The sequence below is a fragment of the Mustela nivalis genome (assembly GCF_964662115.1).
Source record: "Mustela nivalis genome assembly, chromosome: 2".
Lineage (NCBI taxonomy): Eukaryota > Metazoa > Chordata > Mammalia > Carnivora > Mustelidae > Mustela > Mustela nivalis.
In genome coordinates, this window is record NC_139021.1 from 160,378,059 (window position 1) to 160,398,807 (window position 20,749).

At 36.9% G+C, this 20,749-nt stretch overlaps 1 protein-coding gene across 15 annotated transcripts in view; it reads left to right on the forward strand.

Annotated features, from left to right (window-relative positions):
* Nucleotides 1-20,749, forward strand: part of BTRC (beta-transducin repeat containing E3 ubiquitin protein ligase) — a 182,793-nt gene that overhangs the window by 144,187 nt on the left and 17,857 nt on the right. For all 15 annotated transcript variants that reach the window (XM_082722416.1, XM_082722414.1, XM_082722409.1 and 12 more), the window contains 5 exons: nt 9,652-9,883; nt 13,390-13,576; nt 18,347-18,443; nt 19,014-19,151; nt 19,632-19,750. In XM_082722416.1, the coding sequence (XP_082578542.1) occupies nt 9,652-9,883; nt 13,390-13,576; nt 18,347-18,443; nt 19,014-19,151; nt 19,632-19,750 (773 nt within the window). The remainder of the gene's footprint in view (nt 1-9,651; nt 9,884-13,389; nt 13,577-18,346; nt 18,444-19,013; nt 19,152-19,631; nt 19,751-20,749) is intronic.

A 20,749-nucleotide genomic window follows, 5' to 3' on the forward strand; every position in this document is an offset into this window, starting at 1 on the left:
AAATTTAAACCATTAACGATAACAAGTTTAGAGCTTGCTGCAGTGCAGAGGCACCCGGGGTATGTCTGTGCCTATTTCAATCATTTCTTATAATTAAACATTATGTCCTTCCCCCCCCCATCAGTAAGACCCATCCAAAAATCCTTTTAAGGTGGCACTGCCTACATCAGTGGGTTTACCAGCCTTGGAGGTGTGTGTAGTTAGTAGCTATAATAATGCAGCAGTAAATTAAACTGCTGTGAGTTTTTGGTTTAGAACAAAAGAACCTATTGGCCTGGAAGCTATGAAGTTGCATGAGGGAACCCACTACAGAAACAAGAGCCCCAGTTTTGAAGCCTAGCAGTGTTGAGTGACTATCTTATCTCTTGAACTGCCTCAGAAACCTGGAAATAATCAAAATAGCTTTGTTTTGATTTTGCTGAATTTTTTATATGGCTTTTCCTATAATTAGTAAGTTAAAAAAAAAGAAAAGATTGGCAAGTGTCCAGTCTTTAAGTAATCATGTATACTGGGATATTTGTGAGTTTGTTTTTAGTGAGTTTTATTTGAAAGAATTGAAGTGATTGCAGGCTTTTTCTTTTTGGTTATTAGAAACCAGTCAGATTCATAATATGAACTTTCCTTCTGCTGACAAATCTGCCCCTTCCTGTCTTCCATGTTCACTAATCAGATCTGACATATTTATGAGTTCACCTAATATGTAATCATATTTAGTAGAAGCTCTTAAAATATTAATATAATAATCCCACTGAGAAATGTGATGCTTACTTCTGTTGAAATGTATGTCCCATTCTATATGTAGGGCCACCATTTTCTTTTCATTTGCACTCTCAATTCACCCTCCCCACCACCCCTCTCAAAAGAGAATTGGAACAACAGACTACTTCTTTGGTTGCTGAAAGTTACAGTGGTTTTTTAACTGAAAATCAGAACAATAAAAGCTATGATACCACTTTTGAACACTCATTACGTCTCATTCTGCATGTTCAATTTGTGGCCAGATCCTTTCTTTAATCCTTTAAAATTCTTAAATTAAAATCCTTTAAAATTCTTAAAAAAGAATTCAGGACTTCTAAGACACTGTATGAAGTTCAAGTTTTTCTTGAAGTCCCCTGTGAAAAAAAAGATACCCAGATGCCAATGGGCCCTAACCCTTCTGGCTTCCTTTTTGTTTCTGTCCTAGCTCTTTGGGATCTCTAGAGCTCTTTTGGATCTTCCTGCTATCACCATGTCCCCATCCCTCTCTGTGCTTGCTTATCTCTTTGGGTCCTAATCAAAATGCAGACAACACCATTTCCATTTAATTTGGCCAGGACAGCGTTGAACTTCCAGAAAATACATTTTTGCCAAGAAATAAAGGAAAAACAAAACTTTAAAGTCAGTGCTTTTGAATTTTTATTTAACTAAAACCTGACAACAGCCAATAGAGAGTATAGTATAGACCTTTAAAAAATCCTTTCTTTTCCCTCTCAAAGCTCTTGAATGTTTTACCCTTTTTCTTCTGGCCACAGGAACAAGAACCCTGGTTTTGTCACCTTCCAGGTTAATAACCAGATTAAACACTTGAAGGACCAGCCCTATTGAAGAAGTCAATTATTATATTGAAATAAATATGTATTATAATCCAAACTTAGAATTCTCAGCAGGTCCTCCTTCCTCCAGTGAGGATAAAATACCTTTCTTCCAAATACTTCCTAATCCAGCTCTTCTAATCTTGGCCATGATCTCCTCTTGCATGGATTATTTTTTCCACCTGCTAATTGGTCCTCCTCTGTTCATGCAACTTGTTCTTGTTATCCCCTCACCATTCTCTACATGGCAGCTAGTATAAATATTTCTAAAGGATTAAATCAGATGATGTCATACTTGACTCATTCAGAACCTCCAGGGGTTTTCCTTTACACTTCGGATGAAATCCAAACTCCTTACTGTGGCCCAGAAGGCCTTTGTGATCTGGCCCCAGGCCACCTCACTAACCTCATTTCCTGATATTCACTCTGCACCAGACATACTAGCCTTCTTTCTGTCTTTCATTTGAACACACACCTTTGACTCCTTCGTATCTGGGGGCCTATTTGCATATCTTCACAAGACTGACCCTCGTTATTCAGATCTCAGCTCTGGTGTTAACTCCTTTGCATCATTTCATGACCACCTCAGTTACAGTAGACTGTACTATTCCCTCCCTTTTTTATGTTACCTTATTTTGTTTTCTTAACAATATTTATTGGTTTCTGAAGTTAACATATTTATTATGTATTCTCTCCCTACTCCTCCCTAGAGAAGGTAAAGAAGCTGTGGTGCTACATTTTCTCTAGCACCTAGAAAAGTGCTCAGAGAAGTAACTCAATAAATGGTTGTTGGTTGACTGATAACTCTAAGGTTCCAGCCTTAGTCCAAGTTCTTGTCCTATCCCTCCTAGGCTATAGCCTTATCCCCATTACAACCCTTGCCCATTTTATTCTTAGACTCATTCCTCAGCTTAATCATTATGTCCCCTTTCCCCTGTTATGGGTTTCAATGCCTGAGTCTTTCCTCAAAGCCCTTTTTTAAAAGTTTTTATTTTATTTATTCTATTTTAATCATCCAGTGTTCATCACAGCAAGTGTACTCCTTAATCCCCATTAACTATGTATCAAGCCCCCCCTTCTCAAAGCCCTTCTTAAGGCCAAACAGAATCCTTAAATATCATAAATATTACTCTATTTAGCCCTTACATCCCCAGTTCCAAAGGGTGTCCTATGTCTGAAACATTTTTCTTTCTCTACTTAACCCACACCCTTCCCTGTGATTAAAGCAGGGTTTGATTGCCAGCTAGAAACATCTATCATCAATTCACCATCAAGTTCATCCAGTCCATACTGCATCTTCCAACCTGTACTCAACACAGTTAGCAGATTGAGCTCACTTGATACTGCAGTGGTGGTGGTTAGGCTAGTTGATGTCTGTATTTTCCCTCCTGGCTCAGCTTCAAAAGAATTCATGGTAATTTTGAAAGGGGTGCTTGTAATATTTTTCAGGGGTGGTAGGTGGGAAATGTTAGCCTTTAGCCTTTGAGGACTAAGCTCAGAAGAGTCATATAAATGCTTAAGTCCTTTCATTTTATGTGCCTGTCATCTGACAGCTTCTTCCTTCCTTTCTTTCTTTTGGAACTGTTCGTTGTAAACAGAAAAGCAAAAGATCTGTGCAGTTAGTGTTACCATTAAACTGAGGTTGTTTGTCAGCTTTCCTAGACATTTGAACAGTAGTGGTTGAGTCATCAAGCTTTTGTTGGGAAAGCCAAATCAATTCTATTGCCACCAGTAACCATTACCCTTTCTCCCATACACTCTAATATACAACCTTTTGATTTTTTAATAATTGAACTTTTCACTGTGCCCTTGTGGATTTTCAGAGGTTCTCAAATTGAAATTTTGCTACTTTTACTTCGGCCATTAGTAGAAAAATCTGTATGGGAGAATGATAGAGGGAAGAGGCTTGATAACAAAGACCTTTATCTCTGAGTGCTCTATAAATGTAATATCTTAGTTACAAATGAAACCAATATTGCAGTAACATATATCCTTAGAAATATTCTATCCTTGGAAGTTTCAATTTTATCAAAATATAATTTACATACAATAAAATACACCCATTTTAAGCATGTAGTTTGATGAATTTTGGCAAATGTATACAGACAGCTGTGTAACAGTCAAGCTGTAGAACACGTTTATTGCCCCAGAAACTTCCCTTGCGCCTTTACCCAGTCATTCCCACCCCCACATCCAGCTCCAGTCAGCCACTGATCTGTTTTTATCATTACAAATTAGATTGTTGTTCCTAGAGTTTCATATAAGTAGAGTCATAAAGTATGAGTTTTGGTACCTGACTTCTTTTGTTCAGCATGTGTTTGAGATTCATACATATGATTTTGTGTATCTGTGGTTCATTCCTTTTATTTCTGAGTACTATTCCATTTTACAGATAGGTTTCAGTTTGCTTTTCAACTTTTGGTGGACAATGAGTTTTTTTTTTCAGCTTGGGACTATTATGAACATATATGTACAAGTATTTGTGTAAAGATGTTTTCATTTTGTAGGGGAGGTAAGTACCTAGCAGTGGAGTTGCTGGGTCATATGATAAGCATCTGTTCAGTTTTTTAAGAAACTGCTCCCTGTGTTCTAAAGTAGTTGTATCTTTAACTATTATTGCCAGCAATGTATGAGAGTCCAAGTTGCTCTTCATCTTTGCCAGTATGTTCAGTCTTTTTCATCTTAGCCATTCTCATAAGTGTATAGTGGTATCTCATTGTGATTGTTTTTAAAGATTTTTATTTATTTATTTGACAAAGAGGGATCACAAGTAGGCAGAGAGGCAGGCAGAGAGAGAGGAGGAAGCAGGCTCCCTGCCAAGCAGAGAGCCCGATGCAGGGCTCTATCCCAGCACCCTGAGACCACGATCTGAGCCAAAGGCAGAGGCTGAACCCACTGAGCCTCCCAGATGCCCCTTTCATTGTGATTTTAATTTGCATTTTCCTAGTGACTAATGATGTTGAATATCTTTCCATGAGCTTGTTGGCCATCCATGATTCTTTTCTTGTGAAATGTCTATTCAGATCTTTGGTTCATTAAAAAGAAAAAATGAAACAAAACAACAACAACAAAAAAAAACTAGGGTTATTTGTTTTCTTATTATCGAGTTTTAAGAGTTCTTTATATATACTGGATACAAGTCCTTTGTCAAAAATATGTATTGCAAATGTTTTTTCCCAGTTTGTGGTTTGTATTTTTAACTTTTTCTTTTCTAGAAATCAGAAATTTAAAATTTTGCCACATGCTAATTTATCATTTATCTATTTTTTCCTTAAAAAAAAAAAAAAGGTCTGTGCTCTAGTGCCCTGTGTATAAAATGTTTGCCTGTCTCAAGAGTACCAAGATTTTCTTCTATGCTTGCTTCTAGACATTCTGTATTAGCTCCTACACATAAGTCCAGAATCCACCTAAGTTAATTTGTATACATGGTTGATAGTAAAGAACAAAGTCTTTTGTTTCTGTATGGGTATCCAGACATTTCAGCATCATCTTTTGAAAGGATTTTATTTTCCTTATTGGATTTTCTTGGCACCTTTCTCAAAAATGAGCTGGCCATATGTAAGTCTCTTTGTGGAGTTTGTATTCTGTTCCATCTATCTACATGTTTGTCCTTATAGCAAAGTCACACTATCTTGATTACTATTGCTTTATTGTTAAGTCTTGAAATTCAGTCGTGTGAGTCTTCCATCTTTGTTTTTATTTTGTAAGATCGCTTGGCTAACGTTTAGGTCCTTTGCATTTCCATTCAAATTTTAGAATCTGCTTGTTAGCTTGCTTGCTGGAATTTCATTGCTACTACATTGACTCTTATCAATGGATCAATTGGAAAGATGAACATCTTAACCATATTCAGTCCCATTTGTGAACATAGTATCTCTCTCCATTTATTGAAGTCTTTTAAAATTTCCTTCAGCACTGTTTTGTTGTTTTCAGTTTTACAGGTATTAACACATATGTTGTTAAATTTAGCCCTAAGTATGACATTTTTTAAATGCTATACATTGTATAGGTAGACAGTTTTAAAAAGTGTATGTATATATTTTTTTTGTATATATTTTTTTTAATGAAATAAATAAAGTGCTTACCCTTGGTGGGACTAGTGACCCAATAAAAGGAACACAAGGCAGGGGTTATAATCCTCATGGTAATCTGCTTCTTGATCTAGGCTCTAGTTAAATTCTGAAAATTCATCAAGCTATACACTTGAGATTATGAAGTTCCATGTACATTTGCGGCAATGAAAATTTAAAAAATATATATTACACAGTGAGAAAGAAGGATGTGTTTTCAAAAGGAGAAGGAAAGGCCAACACCAGCGGTGTCAGAAGTTCATCAAGAGTGTTGGTTTATTGAGCGTTTTCCTGTGTGCCAGGTGGTGAGCTAAGCATGGTTTTCTTAGATTATTTTATTTGATCCTCACAAAAACCCAGTGGAGTATATCCTATAATTTGGAGCTGAGGGAAGCAGAGACTCAAGGGTGGGGGGGAATCAAGTTGTTTATGCCATGACACACAGCTAATAAATCAAGGGACAAGAATTAGACACCAGGTCTTTGTATTGTAGAACCAAAGCTCTTAACACAGTGTGGTGTAGTAGTTAAGAGTAACTCATTCAAAGTGATGATGGCTGAGGTGTGTATCTTTCTACCTCACAAGGAAATACTCTGTTTTGGGGGTGATAACTAAAATGCAGTGCCCGCTGGTGTGGCCTAGACAGTTGGGAAATTCATGAACTCTCAGTTTATACTTCATTTCTAATAGCCAAATGGTTTAGGTCCCATTTATTATTTGATCATTGGAAATATAAGAAAGTCCTGGGGAGCCTGGGTGGTTCAGTTGGTTGGCCGTCAGTATTTGGCTCTGGTCATGATCTAAGGGTCCTGGGATCGAGTCCTGCATCCGGCTCCCTGCTCAGTGGGGAGCCTGCTTCTTTCTCCCTCTCTCTCTGTGATCTCTCTCACTCTCATTTTCTCTCAAATTTTTTTTAAAAAAATTTCTCTAAAAAGTATATATATATGAAAGTCCTGACTGAACTTTAGCTCCTGCAGTGGAATAATCAAACTTAGGCATTTTTATCTGTTACTAGTCTGATAACTACTGATCAAGCATGACTGACTCCCTGTGATTATAGAAACATCTGGTTTGTTGAAGGTTATAAATAGAATGATTTCCTTACCATTGCTGATTATTGTTCTCTGTTACTGGCATTTCTGGAAAACAATACCCTTGGTAGCATCAAACTCCAGTCCATTTCTACCTTTTAAAAGACAAAAGGACAAATTTATAAAAAATGATGGAGTGGGAGGTTTGGGTTGTTGAGGTGAGAAGTGGCATTTGGTCAAGCTTGTATACCCACTCGTTCATTAGCTCACTCAATCTTACTCCATATTTCACAAGTTTTCCTTTTCTGAAATGCAAACAAATAACCTACACAAAAGGCAGCTCTGAAATTCCCCAAGGCCTGTGTCCAACAAGGTTCTTATTAATCATTTTTAGTCTCTATCATAGACAAGAGTGGCACTTATGCTAGAAAACATCCAGCTCCATACACCAGGGCTTGTTTCTTACAGGTGTTAGCTTTTTCTGTGCAAAACGGCTAATACCATTCTTGAAAATATACTTTCAGATCTATCAGGAGTCATTTGTAAAGCAGCCTGTATGCAGGATTTAATGTTTAGAAATTAAGCCAGACTATGCCTCAAATAGCAGAAGTTGATTATACAAATATGTTAGCTTTATGGCACATTCAGCATGTCCAGGCAGGTATGAGCTCCATAGTAACATTGGCCTCCCTGCCAGATTGGGATTGCCTCAGACAAATATGCCAAATATCTATCAGATTACTTTGAAAAGTACCAGTTGTACCGCTTTGTGATTACCCTCTAAAGAAAGCCAACTTTTTTCAGAATAGCAAAAGTTTCTGTTGATTTCTGAATCTTCTCCAAGTGTTCCCACCTTCAAATTTGCACATGATCTTTGTCTTTTTTTTTTCCTCATACCCAGTCTGTCAGTAAATCCAGTTTGCTCTGCCTTCAAAATACATATTGAGTCCCAATTATTTCTTACCACCTCTATAGCTACTACTCAGGTCCAAAAGATTGTTCTCTTCCGTGGACTACTGTAAAGTTGTCTCTTAATTAGTCTCTTTCTTATTTCCATTTATGTCCCCTATAGTCTGTTCTTCACACAGTAGTGATCCTTTTAGAAGGTGTCAGATCATGTTACTCTCGGGCTTCTAGGTGATTCTCCGTGTGACCTTTTTCTCTGCATAGCTTCCCATCTTCCCAACTTCCCTCTCCAGGAGGGTAGCCTGAATCTCTTACAGGGTGGCTCAAGGCTCTAAGAAAAATTAAGCAGAAGCTGTGTGGGCTTAGGAGTCCTGGAATGTCACTTTCTCCCCATTCTGTCAGCCAAAGCCCAGATTCAAAAGCTAAGATAAATTCTACCTTTTCATGGGAGGAATGGCATTCTTTTGAGGCAGGGATGGAATTGTCCCAAGCCATCACTGGACATTAGCTGTCACCACATAAATGATCTGGATGACCTGGCTTGGACTACTCCAACTATACTATCCACCCTGGGCCTCTTACCTATTCCTTAAACATGTCAGAGAGACTGCCACCCAGGACCTTTGCCCTCAAATTCCCTTTGCCCTAGATGTTTCTTCCCTTGTGTAACAAAATGTCTAGTTCCCACATTTCCTTCATGTCTCAGTTTAAATGCCATCTCTTTAGAGAAGCTATCTCTGACCCCTCAGACTTAAATAACTATATTAGGTTTTTTTGTGTTTTTTTTTAAATTGCTACATAACAAATGAGGTTAAAATGGCACCCATTCATCAGCTCACAGTTTTCTAGGTCAGAATTCTGGCACAGCATGGCTCGGGTTCCTCAGCTCCTAGTATCACAAGACTGAAGTGAAGATGCTGACCAGGCTGAGTTCACATCTGGAGGCTCTGAGGGAAAATTCTCTTCTCAGATCATTGTTGTCAGAATACAGTACCTTGCCTTTGTAGGCTTGAGGTCCCCATTTCCTTACTGGCTGTCACCTGGGAGCTCAGTCAGCTCCCAGAGGCTGACCACATCCTTTTACACGTGGTCCCCCTTCTTTTTCCGCAACCAATTAGAGGGAACTCTCTGCTTTTAAAGGGCTTATTTGATAGGTCAAACCCATTGCAGTAATCTCCCCATCTTAAGGCCAGCCTATTTGGCACCTTAATTAAATCAAAGCAGTACCTATATGTTTGTTTGAATACTTGAGGGAAGATATGTGTACACCACGAGCCGAGCCGAGAATCTTGGGGTCAACCATCTTAGAATTTTGCCTGCTACAATAACATGTAGTTTTTTCCTATTCCCTTATTTTTCTTAATAGCACTATCCACCTTATATTTTCTATTTGTTTATGGTTTTATCATGCTGTACACACTGCAGTATAAGTGCCTGATGATAGAGACTGCTATTTTTGTTCAGTGTTGTATTCCTAGCACTTAGGACAGTGTTTGACACATTGTAGGTGCTCAGTTGATACTTACTGAATGAACTAATAAATAAAAAGATTTTGTGGCATGTAATTTTGATTTCTTTTTTAGAAGGAAAAGGTTAGATTAAGCATATAAATGTTACAGTTAAGCTTTATCTCCAAAGGTACTAGAGTCTCAAATTATTCATCAGCCTTTCTTTGCATGGAAGGTTTCTTATTTGACTGTTAAAAAACGTAATTGTAGTTGTATAAATGCCCAGTAACTGGTGTATACAAGAAAAAACAAATTAGCTTTTTTGCTTGCTAGTAATAATAACCTAGCATGCTTTCAGCTTTCATCTGTAGATCTCCAAATAATATCTTCCTGTGAACTTTTAGAATTGGATGCCTGTTGTCCAGCATTATTCCTGATTTACCAACTTACCGTGGTCTTTGTGTGGCTTTCCGTGTAATTGTTCACAAATATCCAGTTACTAATGAGTAACAGTGTGAGCTCCAACATACAGACATAACAAAGGATGCCAGATCAGAAAAGTATCTATTTCCCTCCTTTTCAATACTTACTGTTTATGTTTCTTTTTAATCCACTCCTTCTACAGACAAAACTTGCCAATGGCACTTCCAGTATGATTGTGCCCAAGCAACGAAAGCTCTCAGCAAGCTATGAGAAGGAAAAAGAACTGTGTGTCAAATATTTTGAGCAGTGGTCAGAGTCCGATCAAGTGGAATTTGTGGAACATCTTATATCCCAAATGTGTCATTACCAACATGGGCACATAAACTCGTATCTTAAACCTATGTTGCAGAGGGATTTCATAACTGCTCTGCCAGGTATGTCTACGGGTACTTGTGCGCTATTAATTTGCCTGGAAGATATGTTACAATGGTAGTAGAACTGGAGTTTCATCTCTCTTTTTAGAAGTCTTTATTGGCTTGATTTTTATAAACTGAGTTCTTTAATCGTACCTTCTTGGGGGTATAAATACCCAAAATCACTCTCTGGAAATAGAAACTCCTCTTTCCCCTGTCTTCTCTGCATCTCATGCCCTTCTAGTCATCCTGTTCTTACCCACTGAGAGATGCAAATAAAATATTTTCCAAGGTATTACCTTGATAATGTGTCTTAGTTTTTAAGATATGCTAACTTATGTACTTGGATTTCTATGGGAATTTATCGACAATATTTAAATTATAGGACTGAATAGGAAGCATTTTTAATTGAGTATTTTGAAAAAGTATCTCAGGAGTCTTATGACATTAAATATGTAAACTCCCAGTTTTGCAGTCTCACTGTTTGCAGACTGCAAAGAGCTCTCAAAAACTATATATATATATATATTTAAATACACACACATGCACATATACACTTAAAATTTTATTTTTCAGGGGAGGATGATGTGGTTTTACTGAATGCTCGATGTGATCCTAGGACACTTTGTAGACATCAGTATTTGGGGCAAATACTATCTCAAGAAAACATAAGATTGTCCTCTTCGCTAAAAGTTTATTTTAGAAGAAAATATAGTGCAGGGGTGCCTGGGTGGCTCAGTCAGATTAAGTGTCTGATTCTTGATTTTGGCTCGGGTTGTGATCTCAGGGTTAGGTCAGGAGATCAAGCCCTGCCTTAGGGTTCATTCTTTCTCTCCCTCTCCATTTCTTCCTCCCTCACACTAGCACTCTTTTTCTTTAAAAAAAAAAAAAAAAGAAAGAAAGGAAGAAAGAAAATAGAGTACAAAAGATGAGTGAATCTGTAAAATACCATATCTTGGTGTTTTTTTAGTTTTTCCAGTTTCCTGAATTTTGGGAAACTCAAAGCAGTTTAAAATATAAAAATGAAATTTCCCAGAACCCCACCATTCAGAGAGCGCTGCTAATATGCTGTTAATATTTTGGCCTTACTATTTAACTAATAGCTGATATGCTATTAATATTTGGCCTTACTATTTTTTCTAGTTGTGTATATTTCCTTCTAAAGCTGGGATCATAAGTGTTTGTAACATTTTCTCTCACTGTGTTTTCTTAATGTATTTTCCTATGTGTTCTTTTAAAACATAATTATTTATAGTATTATATATTCTTTATGATAGCCGAAACACATATTATTTAACACCTTTTTGGAAACATATAGGTAGTTTAAAATGTTTTTCCTATTATAAACTTTGCTGTAGTGGACATTCTTACTAATCTTTTGGGCATCCTAGGAAAAAACAACCGAAGTGGTTTTCTTACATTAAGGAATTATGAACATTTTCAAGTTTTTAATACTTGTGCAAACTGTCCTCCATGAAAAATATACCAATCCTCTGTAAAACTGTGTATTACTTCTTTGCTTAATCTTTGCCAATTATCTTTTTGTAAATTTGTTTTTCCAAAATTGGAATTTAAATCCCCTTTTAAAACAAAAGAAATACCTATTTATAACTTAGAAATAGCCATTTTAAAGCTAAATTTGTACCTATATTTTTTGTTAAATAGAATAGACTTCTGCCCCCTCTTCACTCACTGGATTTTGTTTTAGCCATAGGCAAATAGTTTTCATTGTGTGAACAATCTGTGTGTACCTTATTATTGTGCTCTCCCCAATTATGAAGACATGCCACTATCTCAAGCATATACCACTAAGAACTGAACAGGAGTTGATTAGACCTGTGTGTTGTTTGCCTAATCCTGATCCCTGGTGTGTATCTGCTGACCATTTTCTAAGATATTAAATCATCAGTCTAATGTTTTATGACCATTTTAACTTATAAACCTACACCATCTGGCTACATTTAGTAAACCAAACTACTTCAAAAAAATGCCTATAATCAATTAATGTAATGGGTTTGTTTGGAGTGTTAGGTGAAATTACTTCCAAAGACTTACTGTAGGGACATAGTGAAAGATCAGGAACAATTTGATGATAGCCATTAAAAACACAGGAATGGATTTTGGAAACTTCTGATGGTGTAGAAAGTTTCGATTTAAACATGCAGTAACTGTACCATCACTGTTTTTTGCATGAAGAACTAATTATTATATCTTTAATTGGCTTATAGTCATTTTCCTTTAATAAGAATTAGGTGATGGATGCCTCCATCTGCTTGTGCTTAAATATGAACATGTGATGTCAGCCAAACAAAATCCATTTAATGCTGAAAAATGTGACTGATATCCATACAATTTTATAATTAGAATAATGTTTAAGCACATTTGATTGTTGCTAATGGCGTCCAAGTGTGTCTTTGTGTGCTTCAAGTGAAAGGCACTAAATGAAATGTGGTATTCTCTTTCCTATTTGTTAAGTTTGTGCCTCAGGGAGTCAGAGTATGAAGGAATCCTTCTGCACTATTTAAGTCTTCAGCAAACCTCTGATATGTAACCTGAAAGAGAAGTAACTTTGAATGTGTTTGTCTCACTTGTGAATTAGAACAGCAGCCAAAAGCTTTATTAGTATGATCATCCTATTTTATAGGATCTATTCCTCTGAGGCCTCAGTTACAGATTTGGGTGGTAGAGTATTTTAATTGGGAAGCCCATCCAGTTTAGTCAGCCCAAGATCTACTTCCACTGTTTTCCTCTGTACATCCTACAAAATGGTCTCTGAAATGCTAACCAAGTTATTTATTGGTCTGGGGTGTTTTTTGTTTTTTGTTTTATTTATTTGTTTTTGTTTTTGTTTGGCCAACTGTCATTTAGGTTTTATAGCAGCAACTACTCTTAAATGTAGTTTTTTTAAACATCTGAAATTAAAGTCATACTTGAACTTAAACAAACCTCTCTGTCTTTCCTCTCAGGATGTTCCTATTACCAGTTTGTATTTCCTTCTTCTCCTTTCTACATGCCCAAAATTCTATAACCCGGCACATTCTGACTTAGTGCCTCTCCCCCAGTACATTTAAAGGATATTTCTTTTACTGAACAGCTTTGGAACTGCAGCAGTAATAGAAAGAGAATGAGAAATGGACCTAATATAGAGATTTGGGGGGGTCTGAATCACAGACTTTGAGATGCCATCCATAGAACATCCCCTAGTGCTGAAATCCATATAGATAGATGTGAATTGTTTTTCTGGAATCCTTTTTATTTTTAATGTCTTGGGGGGTTTGCTGGTTGTTAGCTTTAACTTCCTTATCTAAAGGAAGATGGAAAATATTGTTCATTTCTGTAACCTTATGGAAAAATTATTGACACTCATTTTACCCAAGTTTCTGTTTGAAAAAGAAACTGGACCACACTAGGGACAATGATGTGCCTTCGGAGCAGAATGAATGCTATTCTGTTTTCAAGGACCTTTTGTAAAAAATCATACACCACCTATATTCTTCTTCTTTGCCTGCACCCCCCTCCCCCAACAGCTCGGGGTTTGGATCACATTGCTGAGAACATTCTGTCATACCTGGATGCCAAATCACTATGTGCTGCTGAACTTGTGTGTAAGGAATGGTACCGAGTGACATCTGATGGCATGTTATGGAAGAAGCTCATCGAGAGGATGGTCAGGACAGATTCTCTGTGGCGAGGCCTGGCAGAACGAAGAGGGTGGTAAGCCTTTTAACTCTCTTACTATTACAGATGAACTTCAGGACCTGGCCATTCAGAATCTTTGGAATAACACTGGGAACTAGTGAGACTGCTTATCATTAATATGTGATTTAGCTGGTTTATAGTACAAAATGTAAAATAGTTGTACATGTACTTAGGCATTTTTCTTCTGATCAATCACTGATAAATGACATCATAATGTGTTAATACAGTTTTATAAAAAAATTATTAAAAACTGACTTCCGTTGAGAGCATTCTGTTCTCTGGGCAGAAACTAGTGTCCTGACAAAGGGCTGAGAGGCAGTTTGTAAGACAGATGACTTTAAATCACACAGAAGCCATCAGATGCCTGAAATAATCCTGAACAAATAAGTATTTTCTCCTCGGGAAGATTTTTTTTTTTTTAAGATTTTATTTGTTGGGGCGTCTGGGTGGCTCAGTGGGTTAAAGCCTCTGCCTTCAGCTCGGGTCATGATCCCAGGGTTCTGGGATCAAGCCCCGCATCGGGCTCTCTGCTCAGCAGGGAGCCCGCTTCCTCCTCTCTCTCTGCCTGCCTCTCTGCCTACTTGTGATTTCTGTCTGTCAAATAACTGAATAAAATCTTTAAAAAAAAAAAAAAAGATTTTATTTGTTTATTTGACAGACAGAGATCATAAGTAGGCAGAGAGGCAGGCAGAGAGAGAGAGAGAGGGAAGCAGGCTCCCCGCTGAGCAGAGAGCCCGATGCGGGACTCGATCCCAGGACCCTGAAGATTTCTTGTCTTTAATCCATGCCTGTGGTATTTTCTCACCTTTGCAATCAAAATTACTTTTACACTCAACTAGAATAAGAACTCTAGTCATCAGAAAGAGTGAAGTGTGGGATCCAGAGTATATCACTTTTTCTTCATAAGATCCATATTTTGTCAAGATTGTACTGCTCAATCCCAAATTCCTTAAGGCATTATATAGTTAGCAGCCTAAGAGACTTCACCAGTTTTGTTTTGTTTTTTTGTTTTTTTGTTTTTTACAGGTACCATTTCATTAGAACTTACAGAAGATACCTTCTGTATGTAATTTCCTCTCAGAGGATATCTCTAGAATGTCACTATAAGAAAGTTAGGTGTGAATATTTCATAAGTAAAATAAAGGTGACTTAGTAAGTATTTTAGCTGATAGATATGCACCAGCAGGTATATGTGTGCTCAGGGATCTCCTGAGCAATTAATTTTATCAATTATTTATATTGGACTATAAAAAGATACAAAACAGTTAAGAAAAGAGGATCAGCTTTTCTTAGCAATTTTCATTAAAATATAGTTGGCTTCTTTTTTTTTTTTTTTTGCAGCTTTGAAATTCATTAATATATTATAAACATAATGACCTCTAAGTATTATACTAAGTGCTTCAAGAAATTTTTGTCATTCTGACTATTAAGAAGACTTTAAAATTTCTTTCAAATTCAGTTAAAGGAAGCAAACATCAGGCAGTTGTTTGGCTATATAGAAATGAATAAATGAAAGCATAATATTATTCTTCTCAGATATGTTTTTATTTTTAATGTATAGAAAAATCAAAGCCTTTCATAACTTACTTTATACTTTGGAAATAAACTCTTTATAGTTTAAAAAGGCAAGAAAGTATATAGTTATATGGGACTCCAAGTCCATCATTTTGTCAAACATGTCAGGACCAGCCTTAGATATAGAGCAGTTGCTGACATGGGAGAATTTTAGGGTAGCTAGGAATATTCCACTACCCCTCATGGGAAAATAAAAGAAGAGAAAAGAAAAGAACAAAAAAAAAAAAAAGAAGGAGAAAAGAAGGTCCTTTAAATTGGAACTTCTGGCCTAAAATCTCTTATCACAGGGATTCACTCCCATAGTGATAAAGGTTTTCTTCCCTGTTAAAATACACTTTGCTCACATTTGGACTGTAAATAATAGTAAATCTTTATCAGACATTGGGAGTTCACAGATTCTTTTTTTAAAGGCAAGAAGAAGTAGGTGGGCACATTTGGGCAGATGCATGTGAAAATGCCAAAGATAAGTGTAGGCTCCTGCTTGGTGGTGGCAGTAAATAGCAGGATCTTTTACATTAGTTATAAAGAAAGAAAACAAACAAGATCATTGAAAAGACGGCCTTTTGGCCTTTTAAAGGGGTATGTGAAGGAATGACTAAGGAATAATCTAGGATCCAGTATTAATTTTATTACTTTTTCCATTATATGTTCAATCACAGGAACCCATTCCTGTTCTTCTGAGTATCCTTCAGAGTTGAGACCATATTCCTTTGTCTTAAGCCACATTTGTCATCTTAGCTTGATAAAGCCCCATGAAATTACAAGTATTTGTCCACCCCATGAAGACCTCCACTAATAGTCCCTTGACTTTTCTCTGGCTGCTTCTATTTTTAAATGTTGCCTTTCTTCTTGTGTTAGTGTCCTCCCCAACTTTTTAAAAAAAATTTAATCTATGATCACTTTCTCATCTTCTTTCAGATTGTTTTACTAAGCCTACTGTGTCAATAAAATTTTTCTGTCATACCTTTCCCCAGATGCTGGCTTTGAAAGTTTCTTTCATTTCCTCCAACCAAAAAAAAAAAAAAGTAAATATAGTTCTGTAGTGAAACTTCAGGTTTAAATTCTACTCCACTGTTGTATTTTGTATCTATATGACAGAGTTCATGACATGAACTCTTTTCATTTTCTGTCTTGAATAATATTGAATGCGCTCTTTCTGCTCAGTAATGGTAATTCTTAAAAGTGTAATAAAAGATCACTTGGGGAAGTCCATTTTCTTAATCAGCAGATCACATTTTACGATAACATTCTAAATTTAATATTTAGCATTTATCATGTACTCACATTCTCAGAGGTACTAGGCATTTCACATAGAAGTGGTCCCTGTTGTCAGAAGCTTCCATCATAAAAGGTTTTGACTTACAACACAGATCTAGACTGAAAAACTGATTTTTAACACTTTTTTTGTAGCATCTTTAACTTGAAAGAAATTTAGATACTTTAGCCAGCATGAGATCAGAGGCTTATATGGTTTCTCTTTTCTTGGGATGTAGAGATAAGTTTCATTATGTATGAAGAAAATCCTGGGGTGCCTGTATTCAATTACCAAAGATGAAAAGGGGGGACAGGAATCTATGAGGGATGGTGGGTCCTGGGAGACAATAAAGTAGGTAAGAGTGTAGGCTCTGAAGTTAGACTTAGATTCAAATTCCAGGTCTACTTGCTGGCTATGTTACCTTGAACAAGCTACCTAATCTCCATGACATTTGATTTATTTACCTGCAATACAAATGTAGTGATTCTTACCTCATGATAGGATGTTGGAATTGAAATTACCAAGTTACATTTATTAACCAGACTTTAAATTTCTTCATGCAAAATCTGTTGTTTGCTTGCAGTGTGTTTACACAGGATAAGATTGTTCAGGGAAGTGTACTTGTAACCTAGAATTACCTCATAATGTGTCTTATTTGCCCTTTATGTTGGCATATCATGTTTCTTGCTCCTATTAGCTCCCTTTTAAAAACTGTTATTTTAGCTTCTCCATTACAGATTTCACAGAACTGAAAGCCAGTTACCTTCCTGATAGGAAATTTTCTCAACTAATTTTCAAGGTGTATAATAGGAAGAGGGCAGGGGAGAAGCGCTCCTGGAGACACTGAACAATTAATTATATTGTAATAGAGCTATAGAGGGAGGAGTGGATGACTGGCCCAGAGAAAACATGATTTCTCTGGTGCCAGGATTACACTCAGAGGCATTTCTGCCTATCTCCACTTTGCAAGGCACGGTGCCAGTGAGAACAGCAGTTAGTACACCCATAGAGGGGTTTACTAGCTTCCACACCGTGTTTGGTGAGTTCTTAACTTCAGGATGAGGAATTAAATTTTTTACCCAGCAGGAAGTGATTGCCATTTACTGATTTTTTTTGTAGCAAAGATCTAGCTTGGGATATGAGTATTCCAGAGATGTGCTGTCATAAGGAAGGAGATGCTAACAAATGTTGCTCGCTGGGATCAGCAAAGGCAATAAAATGCATGTACGTATGTGCATAGCCGGGAACACACCTGTGAAAGAATGTCAAGCCTTAGACTTGAGAGCACAGTGCTCTTAGGCATTTTCGTCTTCTTCTGTACCTGCTGCTGGACACTCCTGTGTTCCCTTTGTTTTCTGTCGAAATGAACCGAATTGCTGCTTTTAAAGCATAGCTATGCTGATCATGAACAGCCTGGGCGCCTGAGCTGCCACTCCACCTTACCCTGTGTAAGTTCAGACTAGAAAAAATGATCTCCATAACAGAGACATTCTCACTGCCCATGATGCTAGGCTCCACTGACACAGGCACAGACTTACTCAGTGGGGAAAAAAACAAACAAAAAAACTGGGGCCATGTGCCCAGTTCAGAGAGAGTAGTTTTCATCACCAATAAAGCTTTGAAAAGATAAGACCAGTGCATCTATGTGTTACAGAGGTCTGAAAGATGAGTTGATAAGTTCTGGTTATACATATTCTGTTTGTTGATCTTATAATATTATACTCTGATGGCTATACTGCAAATCATCGTGTTGATAGTATTAACCTAGTTCCTTAGAATCTAGAAAGTTATTCCTTGGCATGGGACTCCTGAAATAAGGCTTAGCTTTGTGCCTTTCCAGGCTAGTCATAGATATCTTATGGAATGGTAACTGTGAAAACACTTTGAAGAACAGTGAAGCTCCTTGTAAATGTATAATATTGTGATTTTTTTATTGGGAAATATTTTTTTTTTAGGGGACAGTATTTATTCAAAAACAAACCTCCTGATGGGAATGCTCCTCCCAACTCTTTTTACAGAGCACTTTATCCTAAAATTATACAAGACATTGAGGTAAGAATCTACGTATATTTGAGTATTTGCCCAATATTTTTGGTAAATAGGGCAGGTAAAATATAGTAAATTGCCAGGCAAAAAATTTTAAAGCTTTTAAAGATTGTTTACTGGTAGCTAAATGAGAGAGCAGAGATGTATCTTCATGCAATAGCAGTGAGACTGTTAAAGTTGCACTTACACAATCTGATATTCAGATATCTTCTGAATTGAGCCTCCCTGGAAGTTCAGTAGTAGAAATGGCCACTACATATGTATGAGGAGCACTGAGCATATAACCTTATGTAGTTTATAGCTTGACCTCTGTTACCCTTTTTCCACCAGTTTATCATTTAATTGAATGAGTTATATGTGGGAGAGCTCTAGAAAATAAATCTTTAATAACTTTGCAAATGGAAAAATGCTATGCAATTTTAAACAGTGGCTTTTTAAAAACATTTTTAGTTGCCTTAAGGTCTTTGTATTTAATATAGTGAAGCATTGAACATTTGTCATTGGTTGCCATGAAAGTCAGATAAGAACTTAGTCCTGGTCCTTTCCTAATTACTTCTTTACCATTCCTTCCCTCAGACAATAGAATCTAATTGGAGATGTGGAAGACATAGTTTACAGAGAATCCACTGCCGAAGTGAAACAAGCAAAGGGGTTTACTGTTTACAGTATGATGATCAAAAGATAGTCAGCGGCCTTCGAGACAATACAATCAAGGTGAGGTCTGTTTAGTTATGGGAAGGTGGGTGAATGAACAAGTGTGTCCACATTAATAAGGCAGTCTGAACATCATATCTAAGCATTATTTCCAGAAAGTAAATGAGTTTTAGGTTGTTTCCAGTCCCAAAGCCTGAATCATTTCCTTAAAGGACAGTTACCTGCTTCCCGCCAGAAAGCATGTACAAATAGATAGTCCTAGGGTTAAATTCTCTTCTTAAAGTGCATTGAATGTGCTATTGCTCCTTTGGGCCTCACATAATTATAGCCTACCCCTGTTCTTTAATGAAAAGGATAAAGTCTGCATTAGTATTAAAGCCACACATATATATAGTGCTTAGCTATACCTATAGAAAAGAATGCATTCTACATTGCTCTGGGCTTTGATTCTTTCGGAGAATCAAACACATAATAGAGCCAACAAGTCTCAGCAGCACCCCATTATCACATTGATCAAAAGGATCTTGTTTGCCATCCTAGATCTGGGATAAAAGCACGTTGGAATGCAAGCGAATTCTCACAGGCCACACGGGTTCTGTCCTGTGTCTCCAGTATGATGAGAGGGTGATCATAACTGGATCATCGGATTCCACAGTCAGGTAGAAAATTTCAAATGATCTTAATCTCTGGAAAGTCAGATCTGCTCTTTATTTGTCATAGATAGTAATTTGGTATATAGCTGCATGAACACAGTTCTGAAACTTCCTAACTAAAGAGGAATAAGCCATCAATTCTCCACATCATTGTTGGTCCACCTAGAAACCTTGATTTAGAAATGATTGAGGCAAAAAAAAAAAAAAGAAAGAAAGAAAGAAAAAGAAAAAAGAAATGATTGAGGCAAGTTTACATTTTTGCACACTGAAGAAAACTACATATTCTGTTTTAATTTTGGGGAATCATCCATTACAGAAACTTGGTAGACTTTGCATTCTTTACAAAAACCAGCTCACAGAGGAATAATATGAATGGAATAAAGCCTCTTTTCAGGTGGTTATAACTGTGGTATAGGCATGCATTATCCCCTTTAAAATGTGTACAGGTGAGCAATGCTCTCTCTTTGCCAGCCCCTCCCCTGCTGTCCCTGCAGTTTTTAATTGCAAGCTTTACTCAGGGAGGGGCCTTCAATTTCCAGAGGCGTTAGTGATTTGATGACACAGCCATTATGCTGCTGGAGTCCAGTGTAGCTTGAGTTCTGGGTACCAGCAACACTGCTGGAAACCTCTGTTAGGAGTTTTGCCTTAAGCTAAAGGATTTAGCAAACATAATGCATCAAAAGTAACTTAAAAAAAAAAAAAGGGAAAAGGCAGTTAACTGCATTGTTAGACTCTCTAAAGTTAAATGTTTACCACTTGAAATTATCCTCTGTGAAGAGAAAAGGCTGTTCCTGTTTCTTGTCTTTTGACTTAAAGGCATAGCAAACTCAGTTCTTATAGTTATCGACATTTAACATTTATTGATGCTATGGAGTGCCTCAGGGAAGCTAATCATTGTAGAGGCTAACATCATTTATAGGATAAGGGACAAAATGATTTTCTAAAAGATGGGGTTAAATTGGAAAAGGAAATGTGTTATGAAAATCAAAGTAAATACATAAAAAT